The 18,907-nt window shown below is 40.4% G+C and overlaps 1 protein-coding gene across 1 annotated transcript in view; it reads left to right on the plus strand.

The window, feature by feature from the left end:
- The first annotated feature begins 3,882 nt into the window (after window positions 1-3,882).
- RNGTT (RNA guanylyltransferase and 5'-phosphatase) overlaps window positions 3,883-18,907 on the plus strand; it is a 168,890-nt gene continuing 153,865 nt past the window's right edge. Inside the window, exons 1-4 of the mRNA XM_058021363.1 lie at window positions 3,883-3,963; window positions 9,476-9,585; window positions 15,151-15,254; window positions 15,388-15,476. Coding sequence (XP_057877346.1) covers window positions 3,900-3,963; window positions 9,476-9,585; window positions 15,151-15,254; window positions 15,388-15,476 — 367 coding nt within the window. The 5' untranslated portion in view covers window positions 3,883-3,899. The remainder of the gene's footprint in view (window positions 3,964-9,475; window positions 9,586-15,150; window positions 15,255-15,387; window positions 15,477-18,907) is intronic.

Below are 18,907 nucleotides of genomic sequence, written 5' to 3' on the forward strand. Positions count from 1 at the left end.
GATAAAAAGAAAATTGACATGCAGTAAAGAGGAGTATTATATAATTGACTATTAACACTTTGCAGTTGTTTTTTCAAAGCAATCCTTGAAATGACCACTATGGCCACCCTCACAGCTCTTGTTCAGACACAGCCATGTCAGCTTTGGAACATCACAGGAAGACATCAGGGACTTGGATTCCTCTGCTGGCACACCAGAACAATCAGATTAACTGTTGGTATAAAGGCAAGCAGGACATGCCTGTTCACAAAGAGTGTTTGATGTCACATGCAAACATCACCAGATGACTGCATAAATAGTTTCAAAGTGTCTAATGTGGCAAAGTCCATATATATGGATATAACACATAACATCAGCTGTAAACAATTGTTTGCCTTGTGCATTGCTAAATGAAATATACCCTCCCGTTTCAACTATGTATTATATATCTAAAACATGATATTTCTGATCTGCAGCTCTTACACTTGTTCAAAAGCATATCAGAATCTTAAATCTAGGTAATGAGATTACTGCTGATTCATGATATCTTTTTGTACTAATCTTCCCCTCTTCAAATAGTTTAGTTCTTAATTTTGCCATACTGCTGTCATTACTTGCTCTCAATTTACTGGAACAGATACTGAGTATCTTACTGCTGCTCTTTGCTTCTCACTCTTTCTGGGCATGCCTTGCACTTGGTTCACTTTCTTTTCCGGCCCATCTTCAGCACCACCTAGTGTCTGACTTGTTGTTTGTTCTGTAAAGGGAATTATTTCAAACAGCATAAAGTAGCATTACAATGGAAGTGCATTTAGCAGTGAGGGAAAATAACATGATTAGTCTTTTTCTGTAGCAACACCTTCAGTTTTAGCTAGGATGAGAAGATTAGTATCTGATGATGACAAAAGCCTTAGAAGACAAAATTTAGAAACTTCTAACACAGTATAAGAACCTAATGACTCAGTTATGCAAACTACCTAACTGAATACCTCAATTACTCCGAGAGGATATTCTAGGGAAGAAACTATGTCTAATAAAATCCAGTTATAAAATGCAGGAGGAAAATGTGTAATGAAATTTGTGATAAATTCTAGATGGATAAAATTATTTTCATTGTTTTAATGTATTCACAGAACCTAAGGGCTTCCTATTATATCTGTACACACAACTCTGGTTAATTCTGCAAGCTGTGGCACCTACTGACTTGCAAAGGCAGCACACCTGGCTTATGGCAAAACAGAAAGTGCGGACAGAACAGTACTGAAATGTAAGTAACTGGAAAATTAGGTACAAAAATAAGCTATTGCTGTTGTTTCCTAATGCTTCACTGAAGCCATCTGTACTGGTTTTGGTTGATGATGCCGATGTAACTTAGATCAGTTACAAGGTGTTTATATAACGTGAGTTATAAGATATCAGTATAAGCTAAATCATGACTTTCTATATATCAGTGTAACCTGATATATTGATATAACCTGATATCAGTCTAAGCTAAATCATGACTTTTTATATATCTGTATAACCTGATACTTATATAACCTGAATCATAACTTTACACAATGTAAGGGCTAGTATATGGTTAGTTAGTTGCTTAATTTTGAATCGACAAAAAGAGAAGAAAAAACTTGCCAGGTGGATAGCCGTAGAGATGGATAAATACAGTACTAATGAGAAATTGGCAAGTGCAAAGCCAATTAGCCACAAGACAAAGATTTTAGGCTGGTTAAGACCTAACAGACCAAGAAACACCATAACTGTGCATTCTCTGAAGACAAAGTTGAAAAGTTCAGATGCAAGCAGACCTTCATCAAAGACCCCTGACAACCCCCAAGTTGAGGAGATGCAAGCACAGTGCAAAAGAACCATCTAATAACCATGAGATCATACTATGTAAATTAGTTCTGGCACATATGTGATGATGTTGTAGTGACATAGTGATACTAACTTATGATGTTGTAGTGACTAGTGATAGCAACACTTACTGTATAAGTATACCACAGCACAGACAAGGGTGGGTGAGTTAGGTGGAGATATCCCGCTCACCACCAGTGCTGCAATAAACAAATACCTGCTCTATAAACATCAGTCTATGGGGATTTATTTCCAGCTTATCTTTCAGGCATCTCTGAGAGAGTTAATTTTCATAGTAGCTTGTAGGGTGCTGCATTTTGCATTTGTGACCACAACAGTATTGGAAACATTGGGATGCTTTAGCTAATGCTGAATAGGTCTTGCATAGCATCAAGACCTTTTCTGCTTCTCATGCTGCCCTGACAGTGAGCAGGCTGGGGGTGCATAGGAAACTGTCAGGGCATAAAGCTGGAACAGCTGGTACAGCTGACCCCAACTGACCAAAGGGATATCCCAGACCATATAATGTTCTCAGCAATAAAAAAATTGGAGAAAGAGGGGACATTTGGAGTTATGGTGTTTTTCTTCCCAAGTCACCATTGTGAATGACGAAGCCCATCTTTTTGGAAATGGCTAAACACATGCCTGCCAATGGGAAATAGTAAACAAATTCTTTATTTTTCATGATATTTATTTCAACCCCTGATCTTTCTCACTTTTACCCTTCTGATTCTCTCCCCCATCCTGCTAGAGGCAGGAGAAAGTAAGTGGCTGTGTGGGCTTAGTTGCTTCAGGAGTTAAACCAGGCCACACCTTAAATATTCCCTTCACATCAACAAACACTTCAGGGCCAAAATTCTTCAACTCAGTCCAGGTAACAGATCTCTCAAAACCCACCGAGAATTTCCACTGGCATTCTGTATGGAAACAAAGTTTTTTTTTCTTTCTGCATGCCATCTTTCTGGGTGTGTTTTTTCACAAAAGAAACAGAAGGCCCAGGACGGAGGTATGTCTGCCACACTAGCAAGCCTGTTGCATCCTGATTAGAACAAGCAGCACTACTAGAAGGATCCAACGACTTCCACATCCACTTCGGGCTATAAGGGAACATCTGGCAAAAAGTAAAAGCTGAGGAATTATGTCTGTCCAAGCCTCCAGCTGTTTTCAGCTCAGGCTGTTTCCCAAACCTGATGCAGCCTGCTACTTCAGTAGTCATGGATTACCTTCTCTGTGAAGCACCTGCTCAGGCTTCCCCAAGATCTGTGTACACTCTGTATTTGCAGCAGCCTTTGCTGACTGCTCCCGTGCCTGGACAAATGATGCCCCCAGCTGCTTCCAGCTGAGGTCCTGTCACTTTCCTGTAGTGGCTCGAAGGTGCTCACTCAGAATCACTGAATCAATTGGGTTGTAAAAGTCCTCTGAGATCGAGTCCATCCTATGACCAAACACCATGGCACCAAGTGCCACGTCCAGTCTTTCCTTAAACACCACCTCCCTGGGCAGCCCATTCCTAAACCTAATCATCCTCGTGAAGAAATTCCTTCTCATGTCCAGCCTAAACCTCCCTTGGGGCAGCTTATGACTGTTCTCTTGTTCCACTGCTGGTTGCCTGAGAGAAGAGGCCGAACCCCAGCTGGCTGCAGCCCTCCCTCAGCCAGCTATAGAGAGCGATAAGGTTCCCCCTGAGCCTCATTTTCTCCATGCTAAAAACCCCCAGCTCCGTCAGGCGCTTCTTACAGAACTCGCGCTCCAGCTTTGTGCCTCTTTCTGCACAAAGAGGAGGAGCCTGTAGCAGTCGGTGACCGCCTCCCCTCCGAGCCTACCCCGCTTCCCAGGCTGAGGAGCCCCGGGTTACGCTGCCCTCTTCCCGGCCGGGCACCACCCCCGGTCCCGGAGCCCCGGAAGCGGAAGCGGCTCCCGGCGCTCCGTGTGCGGCGGCGGCCGAGGCGGAGCCGGGTCTGAATGGAGGCGCCGCGGGCGAGGGGCCGCTGAGCGCCCCGGGGCCGCCCGCACCCCGCGCCCCCTCCCCGCCTCCCTCCCTCCCCCCCCGGGGCCGCCCGGGCCCCGCCATGTCCTACAACAAGATCCCGCCGCGCTGGCTCCACTGCCCCAGGAGGGGACAGCCCGTGGCAGGTGAGCGCCCGGCCCAGTCCGGCCCTGCCCGGCGTGGGGCGGCAGCGGCCCCGGCCCCGGCCCCTTCCCCTGCGGCGCTCCGCTGCCCGCCCGTCCCGCTCCTTCTCATTGCCGGGGGCCGCCGCGGCCCCTCGCACTCTGTCCGTCTGTCCTGCCCAGAGCTCTTTGTCCCGGGGCTCCGGCTGTGCAGTGTTGCACCCCGAGCTCCAGGCCGGTGTTTGTCCCGGACTGACTCCCGCTGGGTGGCTGTTCTCCTTAAAGCAGCGCTTTGCGTTCAGCGCCGGGCTGCCCTGCCTTCGGCCTGTGCCCCGTGTGACACGGACTGGCCCCGGGCTCGCCCCGAGGTGCGAGGCTGCGGGCCCTCTCCTGCCCCCCGCAGCCGCAGTGCTGGGCTCTCACTTTGCCCTGCTTCAGTTTCGAGCTGAAACTTTTCCTGTCTGTCACATCCGATGAGAGATGTGACAGCCAGGCATGCAGAAGGTGCTGTACTAAGTTGATGAGAGGCTTGGAGCATTTTTCTTAGGAGGAAAAGCTAAGAGAACTGAGCTTGTTCAGCCTCGAGAAGAGGTGACCGAGAGGGGATCTCATTAATGTGTATAAATATCTAAAGGGAGGGTGTCAGGAAGATGGAACCAGGCTCTTCTCAATGATGCCGAGCAGTAGGACGAGAGGCAAGGGGCAGAAGCTGATGGTTACCTGAACATGAGGTTTCTTTACTGTGCAGGTGACTGAGCTGAAACAGATTGCCCTGAGAGATTGTTGAGTCTCCCTTCCTGGAGATACTCAAGAGCCATCTGGATGCAGTCCTGTGCAATGTGCTGTTGGATGACTCTTGTTGAGCAGGGAGGTTGGACCAGATGACCTCCTGTGATCCCCTCCACCCTGACCAGTGTTGTGATACCAGTTCTCTGTGCAGCCTCTTTCATGTTTTATTCTCTTTTTCCTGAATGCTCTGAAGTCTTGTCAGTGTCAGTTTGTCATTCTGCCGACTGACAGTGCTCCTCCAGTCACCAATGTGCTCCTGAGTTCTTCAGCTGGAAAATGAGTTAGAGTGTAACACTCCAGTGTCACACTTGTGTTTCAGGGTTGGTCAGTGGTTGCTGTCTGCTGGGATATTCTTGCCCGTAACGCACTGTCTTGGTTGTTACTCAGTATCTAGTCTACTGGCATATAGTGGCAGTGAATTCAGTATCATCTAGATGCACATTGTTGATTGTGTGTTAGCTATCATACTGACTTCAGGTCAATGTTTCCTCTGCTGCCTGGTAGTAGATAAAGTAAACAAACATCTGTCTTTTCAGTTTTCTCAAGTTCTTCTTTTCTTTATAATGCAAGCAGTTCCAGCCTCCAGTTATATTTTATTTCTCCAATATTTTCTAGTTTTCACTCCTTTTATATCCCTCTCTGTGATGATGTAAAGGTATGTTTTCAAAACACAACACGTGCTACTCCGTGTGTTATTTAAACTGGCACTGCACCATGATTTACTTAATAGTTGCAACTCCTGTGTTTTCTGTCCCACATTTCCACATCATCTTACATTTTTGGGTGGCAGCTGCTTGTGGAATGGAAGACAGTGATGACTGTATTTAGAACCTGGTGAGACATCTCAGTTGGTTTAATCCTCGGTAGTCATCAATATGTGTTATTTGGCATTTGTCAGTATTTAACATCAGTTGTTAATTTTGTGGGTTACTGGTTTCCGTCAATTTCCTTATACTTCTCTGGACTTGGCACTGTTAAATAACAGTATTGTAGGATTGCTCATGTCCATTATCTCTTTCTCCTGACCGTGGCCATAAGCATTACTTTGTGTCTAATGAGACAGATTTGATAGCCTAAGCCTTTGACCACGACAAAAACAGACTAATGGTTCTTTATTCTATGTCTTTCTTCTCAGCAAGTTCTTGATCTCTGTTAGTTGTGGCTTTTGTTTGTCTGTCTTTTGAGCCATGGTTTCTCAGAAATAGCAACCTAGAGTAAGCAGGAATGAGGGTCATCAGTGTGTCATCTGCTGTGCCATCACTGCTTGTGTGTTTTTTTATTCAGGAACTGCAAGGTAATTCTTTTCTATTCCATGCAACCATGCACAGGAAGTTAATGCACAGTAAAAAAACTGCAAGTGCTTGGCTCATTTCTTTGTGTGCTTTATCAGGATGTGTTCTTTTTCACCTGATTTTTAGTTTTTTAGTGTGAACAACTTACCAAAAGTAATGGTATGCCATCAGTCTTCTTCCCTTTTTTGCTGTTTTACATTCAAAGACATCTTGCAGTTTTATGGGAGATGATTTTTAGGGTTTAATTGATGTTGGTATATCTCCCAGATACGTTACATTCTAGTTTTAGTGTTTAAATCAGATTCCTAAGCACCTGTATGCAACTTTATTTCCATCTGATAGTGTATAAGTAGTAGTATTGCTAAGCAAGTTTCGTGTGGCTTCTATGGACTCATATTCATTGAGTATTTGATTGTGGTGCTCTTGTCTCATGCTTGTGGCATCTAGAATTTCTAGATGACCTCAAGACAAGTACTAATGAGGCCTGAAACCCTGCTGTTTGTGAGATAGAGTTCATTCAGATTAACAGGGCTCTTTATCCTGGACAACGTGAATTCATCTATGTCTCCCATTATTTTCCTGTTCACATCTTTAAATATTGGTAGTTTTCTGCCACTTTCTGGTTTTATCCCCAGAATTGCACATTTTCACATTTGTTGCATTGCGGTAGAACTTCAGTCATTTTGATGACAAGAGCTTTCTCTGAACGCTTAGATCTGAAGTGATGAGGTTGCTTCAGCCTTACTGCCTTGGCAGCACCATCTCAGCAGGTATCTGCTTTTCATGAGCACTGAAAACCCATTCCCTTGGCAATTTTGCCATGACAAGTGCTAGCAAGATACGGAAGAAAAGGCATGAGAAGTGTCTCAGCAGTGTTTTCCAGCTTTCTTCAAGTGATGCATATTAGTAAATCCTGTTCTAGACACACATGTAGCATGCAGAACTCTGGGATATTATGGAAAGCATCCACATTGCATGAGAAAGCACCTTAAATAAGAGTAATGCTTCTGGTTCAGGAAGTTTCTGAGCTATGACTTGTTGTAGCTGGGGAGAATAGTCTGGATGATGGATTGTCATTGTTTCACTTTCTTTCCTAGTTGTCTGTTCTTGGCCTGTGTTGGTGATGACATGTAGGTGAAATGGGTGCTTTGACCCAGCATAGTTCTCTTGAATCAGAAAACTGTTACTTTGTAGTGGTATTGGTGTTTTTCAAATTGTGGATTTTACCATTTAATTTTATTCTCTTAACCTCAGACTTTACCCAATCTAACCTTCCTAATCAATGCTCAATCTAAACATACCATGGTCACTCATAATCATGTGTGTCATGTTTTGAGTTGATAGCTTCATGTCACAGAAAATCATGCTAAATTAAGAGTATTTTTTCACTGGTATCTCTAGAATTTAGATTTGAAGACAAAAAAAAGTGACAAAGTTAGAGCATGTACATGGAGAAAATGTGATGGCTTACATTGTTCACTTTGATTTCCCTCAGATATATCTGCTTGATGTCCGTGCTCTGATATACTTGGCTCTTATTTTTAGAATTTTTACCTGTTTTTCAGCCTAAAGAAATACCATCTGTTAGACAGGTAACTAATTTGGAAAATGGTTTCTAGTAGCCACTTTCCAGAACTATTTGAAAAATTTGATCATAATTGTGGAAGTAGGTAATAATCTGTTGTCAGGGTTCCAGTAACATTTTGAAGTTAATTTGGAAATTCTGTTGAGGAGTTACAATTAGATGTAGTTGAGGTACTTGAATGGCTTGGGATGCTTTGATGTTCATGTAAAGTGTCACTTTGTTACTGTTGGATCACCTAATTCAGCAAATGATTTTTTAATCTTCAAAAACTTATGCATGGAGGCTTGAGTTGAGTTGCAATCAGGTGTTACTGCATCGCTTCTTTAGCACAAAATGTAAGGCAGAACTGTAGGAGAGACACTAGCTACTGCCTCCTTTATACTTGTCCATATTACTCAAAAAGTTTAGAAATCTTTTTAGAATTCAAGCTTAGATTTTCAGTAGCTTGATGATGCTTAATGAGAGGCTTGTATGCATGTGGGGAAGAAGTTTTTTCAAGCATCTGTACAAAAACCAAATTGCAGATTTTCCAGGTAGAAGAGAAGAAACTGGAATTTACAGAAGCTGAGCACCTAAATACTTCCAAACATCTGTATTTCAGCTTTGAAAGTCATAGTGAATGGGCTCTATATGAAATATTCATCACTTCCACAGGTGTCTGTAGGTATTCGAATGCTGCAGGGGATGCTGACTAGACTAATTTGTCTTTTTCAACTCTTTTTTCCCAGCATCTTGTAAAGGATGGTGGTTTTCTTTTGTAATCATTGACTCTTCTGTAGTGTAGCTCCTATCCTTGAGTGCATGGGTTGAGAAAGCTTAGTTAGATTCTTCATGTTCTATAATGAATGAGTAGATATGTCTGTATGGATGTGACAAGTGGCAAAGGCAAAAAACTGTCAAGCACCATGTTGTTTTGCAAAAATTATGGTGATGATAGATTTTTGTGTTTAGATCATGTAAATCTAGAATTCTCATAATCAGTCTGTACAGAGGAGTATTGCAAGTTAAAGTGGAAGGGCTAATAGAGGCTAAATGGTAGTGTTGAAGGTGACAGGGAACACAAAGAAGCAGGAAAATTAGATAGAAATGAGGAAATGGTGGGCAGGTTTCCAACCCAACAGCCTTTACCAGGGTGGATGGAGGGTGTGTAATTTGGGATGAAAAGGCAAAGGGCAATAAAGTGAAATTTTTGTAGCAGTCATGTAAGTTGAAGTGACTACAAAATATTACCATTTAACATGATGTTGATTGTATGACAGAATAACTCTCCTTTTAGCTGTAAATTTTGGAACAGTCTCAGGGGAAAAGTGAGGCTGTTTCTCATGTTGCTCACTAACATCTAACCTGAGCTTTGTAATTTCCACATCTGTCTGTCTTCTGTGGTTTCTAATGTCTATTTCATGGAAGGTAGATGCTTATTTGAGACTACATAGAGTGTTGCTAAATTTTTTTTTGCAGGGATCCTTACTGTATATTTGCAGGTAATCAGAACTGATGTTTACATGATTGGATGACAAACTGTTATTTCTAAATGCTGTTTTAATGTTTTCAATTGTACTGAGTTTAAATTTTCTGTATTCTGTTGTGCTGTAGCTGTCCCAACTTAAATCACACAAAAGGTTATCTAAAAATGTTTAATTGCTCTGTTTCAGATGAACTGACCTGTATTTCCTTTAAACACTTAAACTTACTGATGAAATCTGAGAACTCATAACTAAAAAATATTCCAATTTACTGTTGACAGTACTATTTCTGCAATTATTTATTATTGAAGGTGAATGTGTAAAACTGCTCACCATGTTGGTTTGAAATGCTAGGTTGTAACTGTACATATACATAAAATACCGCAAAATTTTATTATCTTTCATAGGGAAGTTTTTACCTTTGAAGACAATGTTAGGACCAAGATATGATGAACAGGTTGCTGAAGAAAATCGTTTTCACCCAAGTATGTTATCCAACTACTTAAAGAGTCTGAAGGTAAGGTTAAATTTTCTAATAGTTGAAACATTGCTTTCATTATTAATATTTACTGAAGTGTTGCTTTTCAGATCTAAGGAAAAAGTTGTTGATAGCTTTGTTTGGAACAGCTGTGCAGAAATTTTTTGTTTGTTTGTTTACATTTCCAGGTCTCTGCAATTAATAAATTTTCGAAAGTGTTTTCTTACAGGTTAAAATTCTTGAGTAGGTCCCCCAGCTGTTCCTTCATGAGCCTTGTTGCTCTTCTCTGTTCACCCTCCAGCCCCTCAATGTCCTTTCTGAAGTGAGGGGCCCAGAACTGAGCACAGCACTCGAGGTGTGGCCTCACCAGTGCTGAGTGCAGGGAGATGATCACTGCCTGCTCCTGCTGGCCACGCTATTGCTGCTACAGGCCAGGTGCCATTGGCCTTCTTGGCCTCCTGGGCAGCAGAGTGTGGGCTGATACTGAGCCTCTCAAGCCACTCCTTCCCCTGCCTGTAGCACTGCCTGGGCTGCCGTGACAGGACTCTGCAGTTGCCTTATTAAACGTTGTAGCATCCACCACTACAGGCTTGTGGTTCTGGCTCCCTTCTTCATCCTCTGTTTTGCCCATTTCTATCTGTGTTCTCCAGTTTGCATGTTCTGCACTGTAGCACAACTGTGATAATAGAGGTGGGGAACAGGACCTTTCCAGCCTTTCATGTAGGTCTCTGTAGTGTTGTGGCCAGTCCGGCGCATTTCCCCATATGGGAAATGGGATTTTGAGCCTGCTAGGCAAAGAAAGATCTACCACCTAATTAATTGAATGGGTTATTAAACTTTCTGTTGAAGTTTAGTGCCATTTGTTTTGATTGTGTCTATGACATGAATCATGCAAGTGCTGTTTTTTCTGTGGGTCTTTTCATTATTTTTTGCTGTTGATCGAGGTTAAATAAATTCTGAATTTGTTTGACAATATCAGACCTGAAATATCAGAAGAATTAGGTGACTAAAAGATGGGAATCCTCGTTTTATTAATCTTATTTAGGCATAGGTATGAAGTAGATAGTGAACTACTCAGTGTAGCAGTGGTAGGAGTAGCTGTGCAGTAATGTGATGAGAAAGTATGATCATTGAAGCATATGTGCCTGTTCTCTGTGCTTGAACTGGTAGGATTTTCTTGTTAGAGTGCTTTTATGATCCACTCTAATCACAGAAGATCAAACAGAACTCTCTGTGAATAAATTGGTAAGAATCCCGAGGTTCAAAGTATTTCCTAAAGGATTAAAACCAAACGAGGTTAAACGTTGATACCAAAAAATGGATATAGTTTATTTAACAGTAAAAGAAACAGAGAAGGAAATAGAAAAAAGAGGTGTGTGGGGCACAGAAAGAGTGACAGGGACAGGTTAAATAGAAACCATGGGTCCCAATGACATCTTGCTGCTCCCCTCCATCTGGTCGTCTTGGTGGGGAGGGTCCTTCACCACAAAGTATAGAATCCAGTGGATTAATATATGTTTGGGTCAGGTGGGAATGCCCAGGTGCCTCCCCTGATAAGGGGAAGGTTGTCACTGTCCCTTGCAAGGCTCTGTGTCAGTTGCATCATTTTGCATTACATGCAGTGCTCTGGTGCAGGGTCTGGGGTTGTTCAGGGGGCCTTTGATGGACCATGACACCCCCTCTGCTGTCCTTCACGTGAATATCCTGTGGATGTGGCGTTCCTGGGTGGGGTCCCCACAGCTGCTCTGTGTAGGGTGTTCACTACTTCTGCTGAAGGAGGCTAAACACCCAAACCCTCTCCTCCTCCTGGGCTGGGGGAGAGTCTGTGCAGACCTGGCAGCAGATAAGCCTGGGGCTGTGGCTCCACCCCAAAGCTGCTGGGCTTAATTCTCCTGTGGAAGTATTCTTTTCCCCCAGCCCAGACGTGGAATAATGTCACTTTTACCTCATCTCAGATCAGCTTACAGGCCAGGGCCTCAGCCAGGGGGCCCATTCAGAGTGGGCTTTGGTGATGCAGCTCTTATTGGTGTAGCTTCATGATACAGTTTTAATGGACAAAAATCCTTAATAAAAATGTTTAAACCATAAACTTGAAATTTCAGTCTCTGACATGTGCATCTAAATTCTACTTGAGTTCTTCTTTTACGTATTATGTTATTTTTGACTCTGGATTTGATAGGTATACCTGGAATTTTTCCCAAACCAATCTTATTAATGTTTTAAAGTAATTTAAAATTCTGTGTATATTTTGAAGTTATAGAGAATTTCATAACCTTACTCAGAATTTCTAAATGCTTGCCTCTTCATTGATTTGCCACCAAAAAAAAAAATCATGGTGAGACTCTAGCTGTTCCAGTAGTCACATCTGTCAGTTCTATTGTAATGCTACAAATTCATGTCTTGAGTGATATCAGATTATTAGAATTTGATAGTAAAATTAGTAGCATGAGGATCCCCACTTATATTTTGGTAATTTTGATTAACCAGCTGAACATAGAATTTCTCTCAAACTCTCTGTTCTCGTCAAATCTCTTACGTTGTATTGGACATTGTTGATGGGTGTTTGATATTTGAAAATATATATTTCTTTTTTATTTGCCAAATTATGTAGTGGTTACTTACCATTTGTAGATTAGCAATTTACTAACAAGCCAGCAATGAAATAAGTGTGAAATTGAGGAGTTCTGTAAGAGTGAGGTTTCCCACTCGAGGTGAAAGCAGCTCACTCTGCATGCTTCTTGTAATTTTATTGTAGTGTATTTTTTACTGCTAATATTTCATTTCTGAAAACTGGTTATTACTCAAGTCCATATAATTTAGCTCCCAACTAAAAGACTTCAGCAGAAACGTTTACATCTGGATTTCTGTAATAGAGAGATTTTGATGTTACCACAGATCTTTGAAGGTACTGGTTTAGCATTTAAGACAGGTAGAACTGTCTGTAACAAACTTCCTGTGGGATTCCTTTTCTCAGGGAGCTGAGTTGTTGAAAATCTGAATGTTAGAAATTGATTTGATTAGCCATGCCAGCCCCATTTTTCTTGTGATTGCCCGTAGTGGCATAGTATCTTAATGTTCTCTTAAACGAATTGCAGGAGCAATTGGTGAGAGCGTGAATAAGTTTTTTTTTAATTTCTTGAGAAGGTAGGTTAGTATACAGTTTATGCTTTATACAGGTAGATTTATTTTTGTCACAAAGAGCTAAGACATTAGTTAACTCAAAAGAATATTTGAGTAATTAGTATGCTCAATTACAGAATTGCAGAATTCTTATTAGTAAAACTGCTTACCAATTTTCGGCCATATTATTGTTTTCATAGATACATTCAATCACTGATCTAAACTATTTTTCTCAAATAAGAAATTCAAGAGAAAATTGCTGAGACTGGAGTGAATTCAGTGTATTGTAGTATGATCTCTCCTTGGGCAGGATGTTTTCAATCTCCAGTGTCCAAGGAGAAGCTTCTAGGGTCATACAGGGGAACCTCACAAAGCCCATTTTATTGCACAGCAGCAGAAAAGAGCATGCATAAGGCATTAATAGCTGGGGATATCTTGAAATGAGGAAGTGAGGGGAAGGCTTTTATTTTGTTCCAGTGGTACTGGTAGTTTTTCTGACATGGATTTTTTGAAAATCATAGTTGTATACTTTGATATATTGTATAACCCCTCCTATTCTTTAAAAATTCTTTTATCACTTTCTTGTGCTTTGCACTCTCTAAATTGTAATGTATTATGTGCAGTCAATCCCATGGATTGAAAATGCAAATGATTGGGCTTTCTGTACAGCAGCAAAACTGCTTTCAGGTCTTATATATTCTATATGCCATAAATGCTTTTATAGCTTTGGATAAATTACACTTGATGCCCATTTGCTGTACTGCCCCATGAAGTGTGTGAGGAACAGTGTCACTTGGCATGAGCTTCACTTGCATATGATTGAAATTATATGCAAAAATGGCAAAAGAGTAGTGAGTGAAAAGTCCTACAGGCCTGAATTAAGTAGTCTTGGAGACGTTTGCAAAATGCTGTAGGGAATGGAGAGGGAAGAAAGTAATCATTGAATTAATTGCCTTTGTATAATTTCTACAGAGTTAATCACTGTTTAGGATGCCGTCAGTCTCCGTGCTTAGCAACTTAATTGACACTTTATATTTGAAATTTTAGGTGATATAACATTGTTTTCAGATGGACCTCCTTGTGAGGCGGTTTATTTATCTGCAAAACACAGTAATAAGAGTAAAAAAAGTATACTGAATACAATATGCAAAGTTGACAATGAGAAATTCAGAACTGATCTGGATATTACTGTAGAAATTTTAATGCTGTTGATGTAATATCATGATGCTTTTTAATATTTATTAAATAAGAGTAATATGAAAGTATATAAATATTACAAACATATATTATCAGAAGTTTGAATATCTTGGAGAGCCATCTGTAGATTATTGGAAATTTTCCTTTAGGGGAAAGGAAAATATATTTCACATATTCATGTGAAATGGCTGTTTCTTGAACTGTATTCTAATTATAATTGGATTTTACCTTTTCTGAATTGTGTGGAAATGGTGTTTTAACTTTGTAATTCTTCCAACTGCACTGCTAAGTTATTGCCAGTCTGTTGGTCCTGCCTGAAAGCATGACACTGAGTTTTTTGTCCAAAAGCAATTGCTTGCACTTACAAGACAGGAAACCAGAGATACTTTCTTTGCTCAGGTGTGTTAGTGAGCTGTTTTTGCACATTGGAACAAGGATCAGTGGGATATACTTTGATATGCTGTGTGTTTTGTGCCACCCAGTGGAATTCCTCCTTTCCATCCTTCTTAAAAACATAGTAACTTCCACAAGGCTCCTTAAAAGACCCATTTTCCAGCTGTAAAAACAAACACTAAAAAAATAAATTGATGCACAAGGTAACATATTAGGGTAGAGTGGGCAAGGCATCCTGGATTCAGGAAGGCCCTAACATCTGAGTGGTTGACACTGCCACCTTAGCTGCTGACAGCGTGTTTGAATACCTGAAGTTGTTCTGCATTTTAGCTTTAAATAAGATGTTTTTAAGAATTTAATTAATTTGATTAATTTTTAGACTCGATAATGTATTCATTCTTTTGCATTGTTTTGCACTCTAATAGGTAAATTAAAATGAGTCATTTTTTCTGGGAGCGGACTTATGTGTAAGTCTCAGTAGTTAATGTTTCTTACAGTATGTTCACTGTGCCAGTGTTTATTATTGTTCTGCTTTGCATAAGAGCCCTTGATTCCATCATGTTTGTCTTTTTAGCATGGTAAAGTAATTCTTTACCAGATTTTCCTGCTGTTAGCAGAATTTTCTTATTTAGAATCATTGGTTGGAGCAAACTGAAGTTTTTGAATGATGACTAGTGCTAATTTAGACGCCAGCTTTCACAAAGAAATGCAGATGTCTGTAATGGTGGTAAAATACAGATTTTACAAAAAAATGCAATATTTAATGCTTTTTAAACTTACAGTTGTAGCCTGTGGTCACTTTTAATTTTTATGGTTTTAGATATTTAGTATTTATGGACAGCTATTTGAACCACATATAAAAATTTATTTTTGTTTTTTTATGGTTTTTTTTAGGTTAAAATGGGTTTGCTGGTAGACTTAACCAACACCACTAGATTCTATGACAGAAATGATATAGAGAAAGAGGGAATTAAATATATAAAGCTCCAATGTAAAGGGTAAGTTGTGTGCTCTTTAAAATTATTTCTGTGGCTTTTAATTTGAAAGATCACAGTGAAGCAATTAATTTTTTTTTCTCTTTTTGCCTTTCTCCCAGGTGTCTCCTAATCCATGTGTTCTTGTGTTTTTCAGGCATGGTGAGTGCCCTACACCTGAGAATACCGAAACATTTATCCGTGTATGTGAACACTTCAGTGATAAGAATCCTTCAGAGCTTATAGGTACATCTTATATCCATCTTATGCCCATCATTAGTTTTTATTCTTAGTTTGTATTATATTGGCTTGTAACTGCAGTCTCTTATTCTTAGAAGTCTCAGCAAAGGAATTTCCTCAGTACAGTGTTTATGCATATTACAAATTTGATTGCTTTTACTGCAAAACGAATATGTTTCTTTTTTTTTTTTTTTACAGAAAGTAGTATGTTTCTGCATCCATCAGTTTGATAACAGCTGTTGGCTTAATGCAGAAAATTACATAGGGCCAAGAGCTGTCTAGAAATTCCTGATACTTGCACTGTGGTTTTGTAACTTCTGCTGATACAAATGCAAGTTATATATTTGGTCTGATTTACTTGAAGTCATATTTGGTAACTGAATTATCAGGGATTCTTTAGCAAGTCTCACAAAACTGGTAGTAGATACTAGGCTAAGTTTTTCTTCTGTGGTATACAGTCTTGCAGTGAATATTTGAATGTTCTGAGCATACTTTTATTCAGAGAGAAGTAAGTTCTGAGTTTATTTTACATCTCTTCTGGTTTTAGTTAAAACTGTTTTACTCTGATTTTTGTCAATCATATTAATGTTCATCCCTATCTGCAAACGATCAGAGACAAGAAGTTACTTTGCAGGTGAGTTTCCAGAGTCAGAATGGGTGTCATCCTCAATCTTCTTGGATGGTAATTTTGCAGCCTTCTTGAATCTGAGTGTCTGTGCAACTTATGAGTACATGGAACAGTTGTTTGTGCAGGTATCATTGCTAAGAGCTTGGTAAACTAAGCTGGTATGTTCATGCAGTTTAGGATTGATCTGGATACATGGAAGAATAGCTGAAGTTATTGGAAGGGACCTGTGGAAATCAGCGACTCAGTTGCCCTTCTTTAGAACAGGGCCAGCTAAAGCAACTCCTCAAGACCATGCCCATTTGGCTTTTGACCAGCCTCTAAGCTTGGAAACTCCACAACTTTTTCTGCAGCCTCTTCCAGTGTTTGTTCTTACAATACACAGGTGTTTTTTTCTCATGTTGAAAGAGAATTTATTGTATTTCAATTTGTAGCCATTGCTTCTTGTTCTGTTGCAGGATGTGATACCACTGAGAATTTTCTTTTTTTGAGTGCTTGAGAGGTTTAATTTACACCTAGTTTTCTTTTAGATGCTTGCTTGCTGCTTTGTTACTCACAGAATGCCGTTTATTTCGAGGCTCTTGTGGTCTAACTCCAGCCAGCAGCCAAGCCCCACACAGCTGGTCCCTTACTTTTCCACTGGTGGCACTGGGGAGAGAAGTGGAAGGGTAAAGGTAGGAACCTCACGAGTTGAGATAAAGACAGCTCCATAGGGAAAGCAAAAGCCATGCACAAGCAAAGCAAGGAATGAATTCCCTGCTTCCCATGCCCAGGAGAGCAGGGCCCCATCACACCTAGCAGTGACTTGGGAAGAAAAATGGCATCACTTCAAATGTCCCCCCATTCCTGTTTTTTTCTCTCTGTCTATGCACTGAATGTTCTATGGTCTGGAGAATCCCTTTGGCCAGTTTGGGTCAACTGTTCCAGCTGTGTCTCCTCCCGGCTTCCCAGGCACCCCTAACTTCCTCACCAGCATGCCAGCATGAAAATTAGAAAAGGCTTTGCTGCCCAGCAATAACAAAAATATCTCTATATCATCAACTAGCACAAATCCAAAACACAGCCCCACACCAGCCACTGTAAAGAAAATTAAGAATCTGCTTCAGTTGAAACCAGGACAGAGATCTGTGTGTTCTTCTCTGAACAGTAACACAGCTGCATGGTTTAAAAGATGAGCAACTTACTAAATGGGAGTGAGCAGAACCAGTTCACCAACAGCATTTCAAAACTTATGCCAGACATTGTTGGTGACTGATCCCATTTGCTTTTCTTTTAGCAATTCCTCATTTTCAGTCTCCTTTTGCAGTTCTTTCACTTGGTCCTCCGATAATATTTTAGAACTTGAAATAGTGGTTATGGTCAGCAATTTAAAAAGTGCATGGATAGCATGGTGATATCCTATAAGTAGCAGACCCATTTAGTTGCTGTTTCAACTTATAAAATGCTATTTTTAGTGTTGAGTCAGTAACTTTTTGGCTTTGATGAATTGTGGAAGGTTTTCCTTTATTTAGACACTTCACCTCTTTAGGGGAAAAAAGTCAATTAGAAAGAGGCAAGGAGAAAGTAGTACATTGACTAAACTTTTGAAGAACATGTTTAGGCTTTTGTAGTGAAAGAGAAATGCTGGAATTTTCCATTTTGCCTTTTGTGAATTACTGAAATTTGTCATTTTGGGCACTTGTTTCTTCTGACAGGGCATCAGAGGGAGTGGTGTCGAGGGTGTTTATCAAAAGTGAAAGAGGTCTAGAGCCATGATAGTACTGTACCCTGTGTGATCTTTCTCTTCTGAGCCATATGGTCTCATGCTGAGATGCTTCTTTTCCTTGTCATGTGTATAAAATTATTGAGTTAACCTTTTTGGCAGCAGTAGCAGCTGCAGGACTAGTGGTAGCAATTGTGTTCAATTTTGTTCTCAGTGTCATGATTAGATGTGAAAAGAGACTGAAATGTGAATGTTAAGTGATCAAAATTTTCAATTCATCTAGAGCAGTATAGGAAGGAAACTATTTTTGCAGCATGAAGGACAGCATTATGCCTGCCAACCTTCAGGAGGTGACATACAAAAATTTTGCTTCAGCAGAAAACAAAGGAGAAATGATTGTTAGGAATAAATTATATAAGAAAGCTAAAATTCATTTAATATGATGCAAGTTACACAGTTTTTAGTATTTTTAAATGGTTAGAAATGATGAATCCAAAAAATTCATGATAATTTTTACCTTGCTTTATCAAGAAGGAAACTTTGGTGGGGCAGGCACAAGACCCAATCCTGTTACAATTAATACATACTTTTTCTACCCACCTAAAGTTGTTTTTTTTTTTATCAGTCTACTTTTTGTAGGTACTCTGGTTCTCCAGTTGAAAAAGTTCTACTCCTCAGTGTAGAGGAATGCATAAAAAAGATAGATATTCACGTTTTGTTTGAATACACATCAAGTGAATTGCTACCAACCTTGCTTTATTAGCTGTGGTAGAGAAATGAGCAAATTAATTAAAGCATAAGTGACTTGCTGCATGGTGCTGTGTTCCAGGTCTTGCACTTTGGGTCACAACCACCCTGGCTAATGCTGCAGGCTTGGGGAAGAGCAGCTGGAAAGGTGCCTGGCAGAGAAGGGCTTGGGTGTGCTGAGTTTGCTGACCATGAGCCATCAGTGTGCCCAGGTGGCCAGGGAGGCCAATGCCCAGTAGGATTAGGAAGTGATTGTCCCCTGGTGCTCAGGCTTTGATGTTCTGGGGTGTGTCCAGAGAAGCTCAACAGAGCTGGTGAAGGGTCTGGAGCACAAGTATTATTAGGAGTGGCTCAGGGATCTGG

This window comes from Melospiza georgiana, chromosome 3, assembly GCF_028018845.1.
Source record: "Melospiza georgiana isolate bMelGeo1 chromosome 3, bMelGeo1.pri, whole genome shotgun sequence".
NCBI lineage: Eukaryota > Metazoa > Chordata > Aves > Passeriformes > Passerellidae > Melospiza > Melospiza georgiana.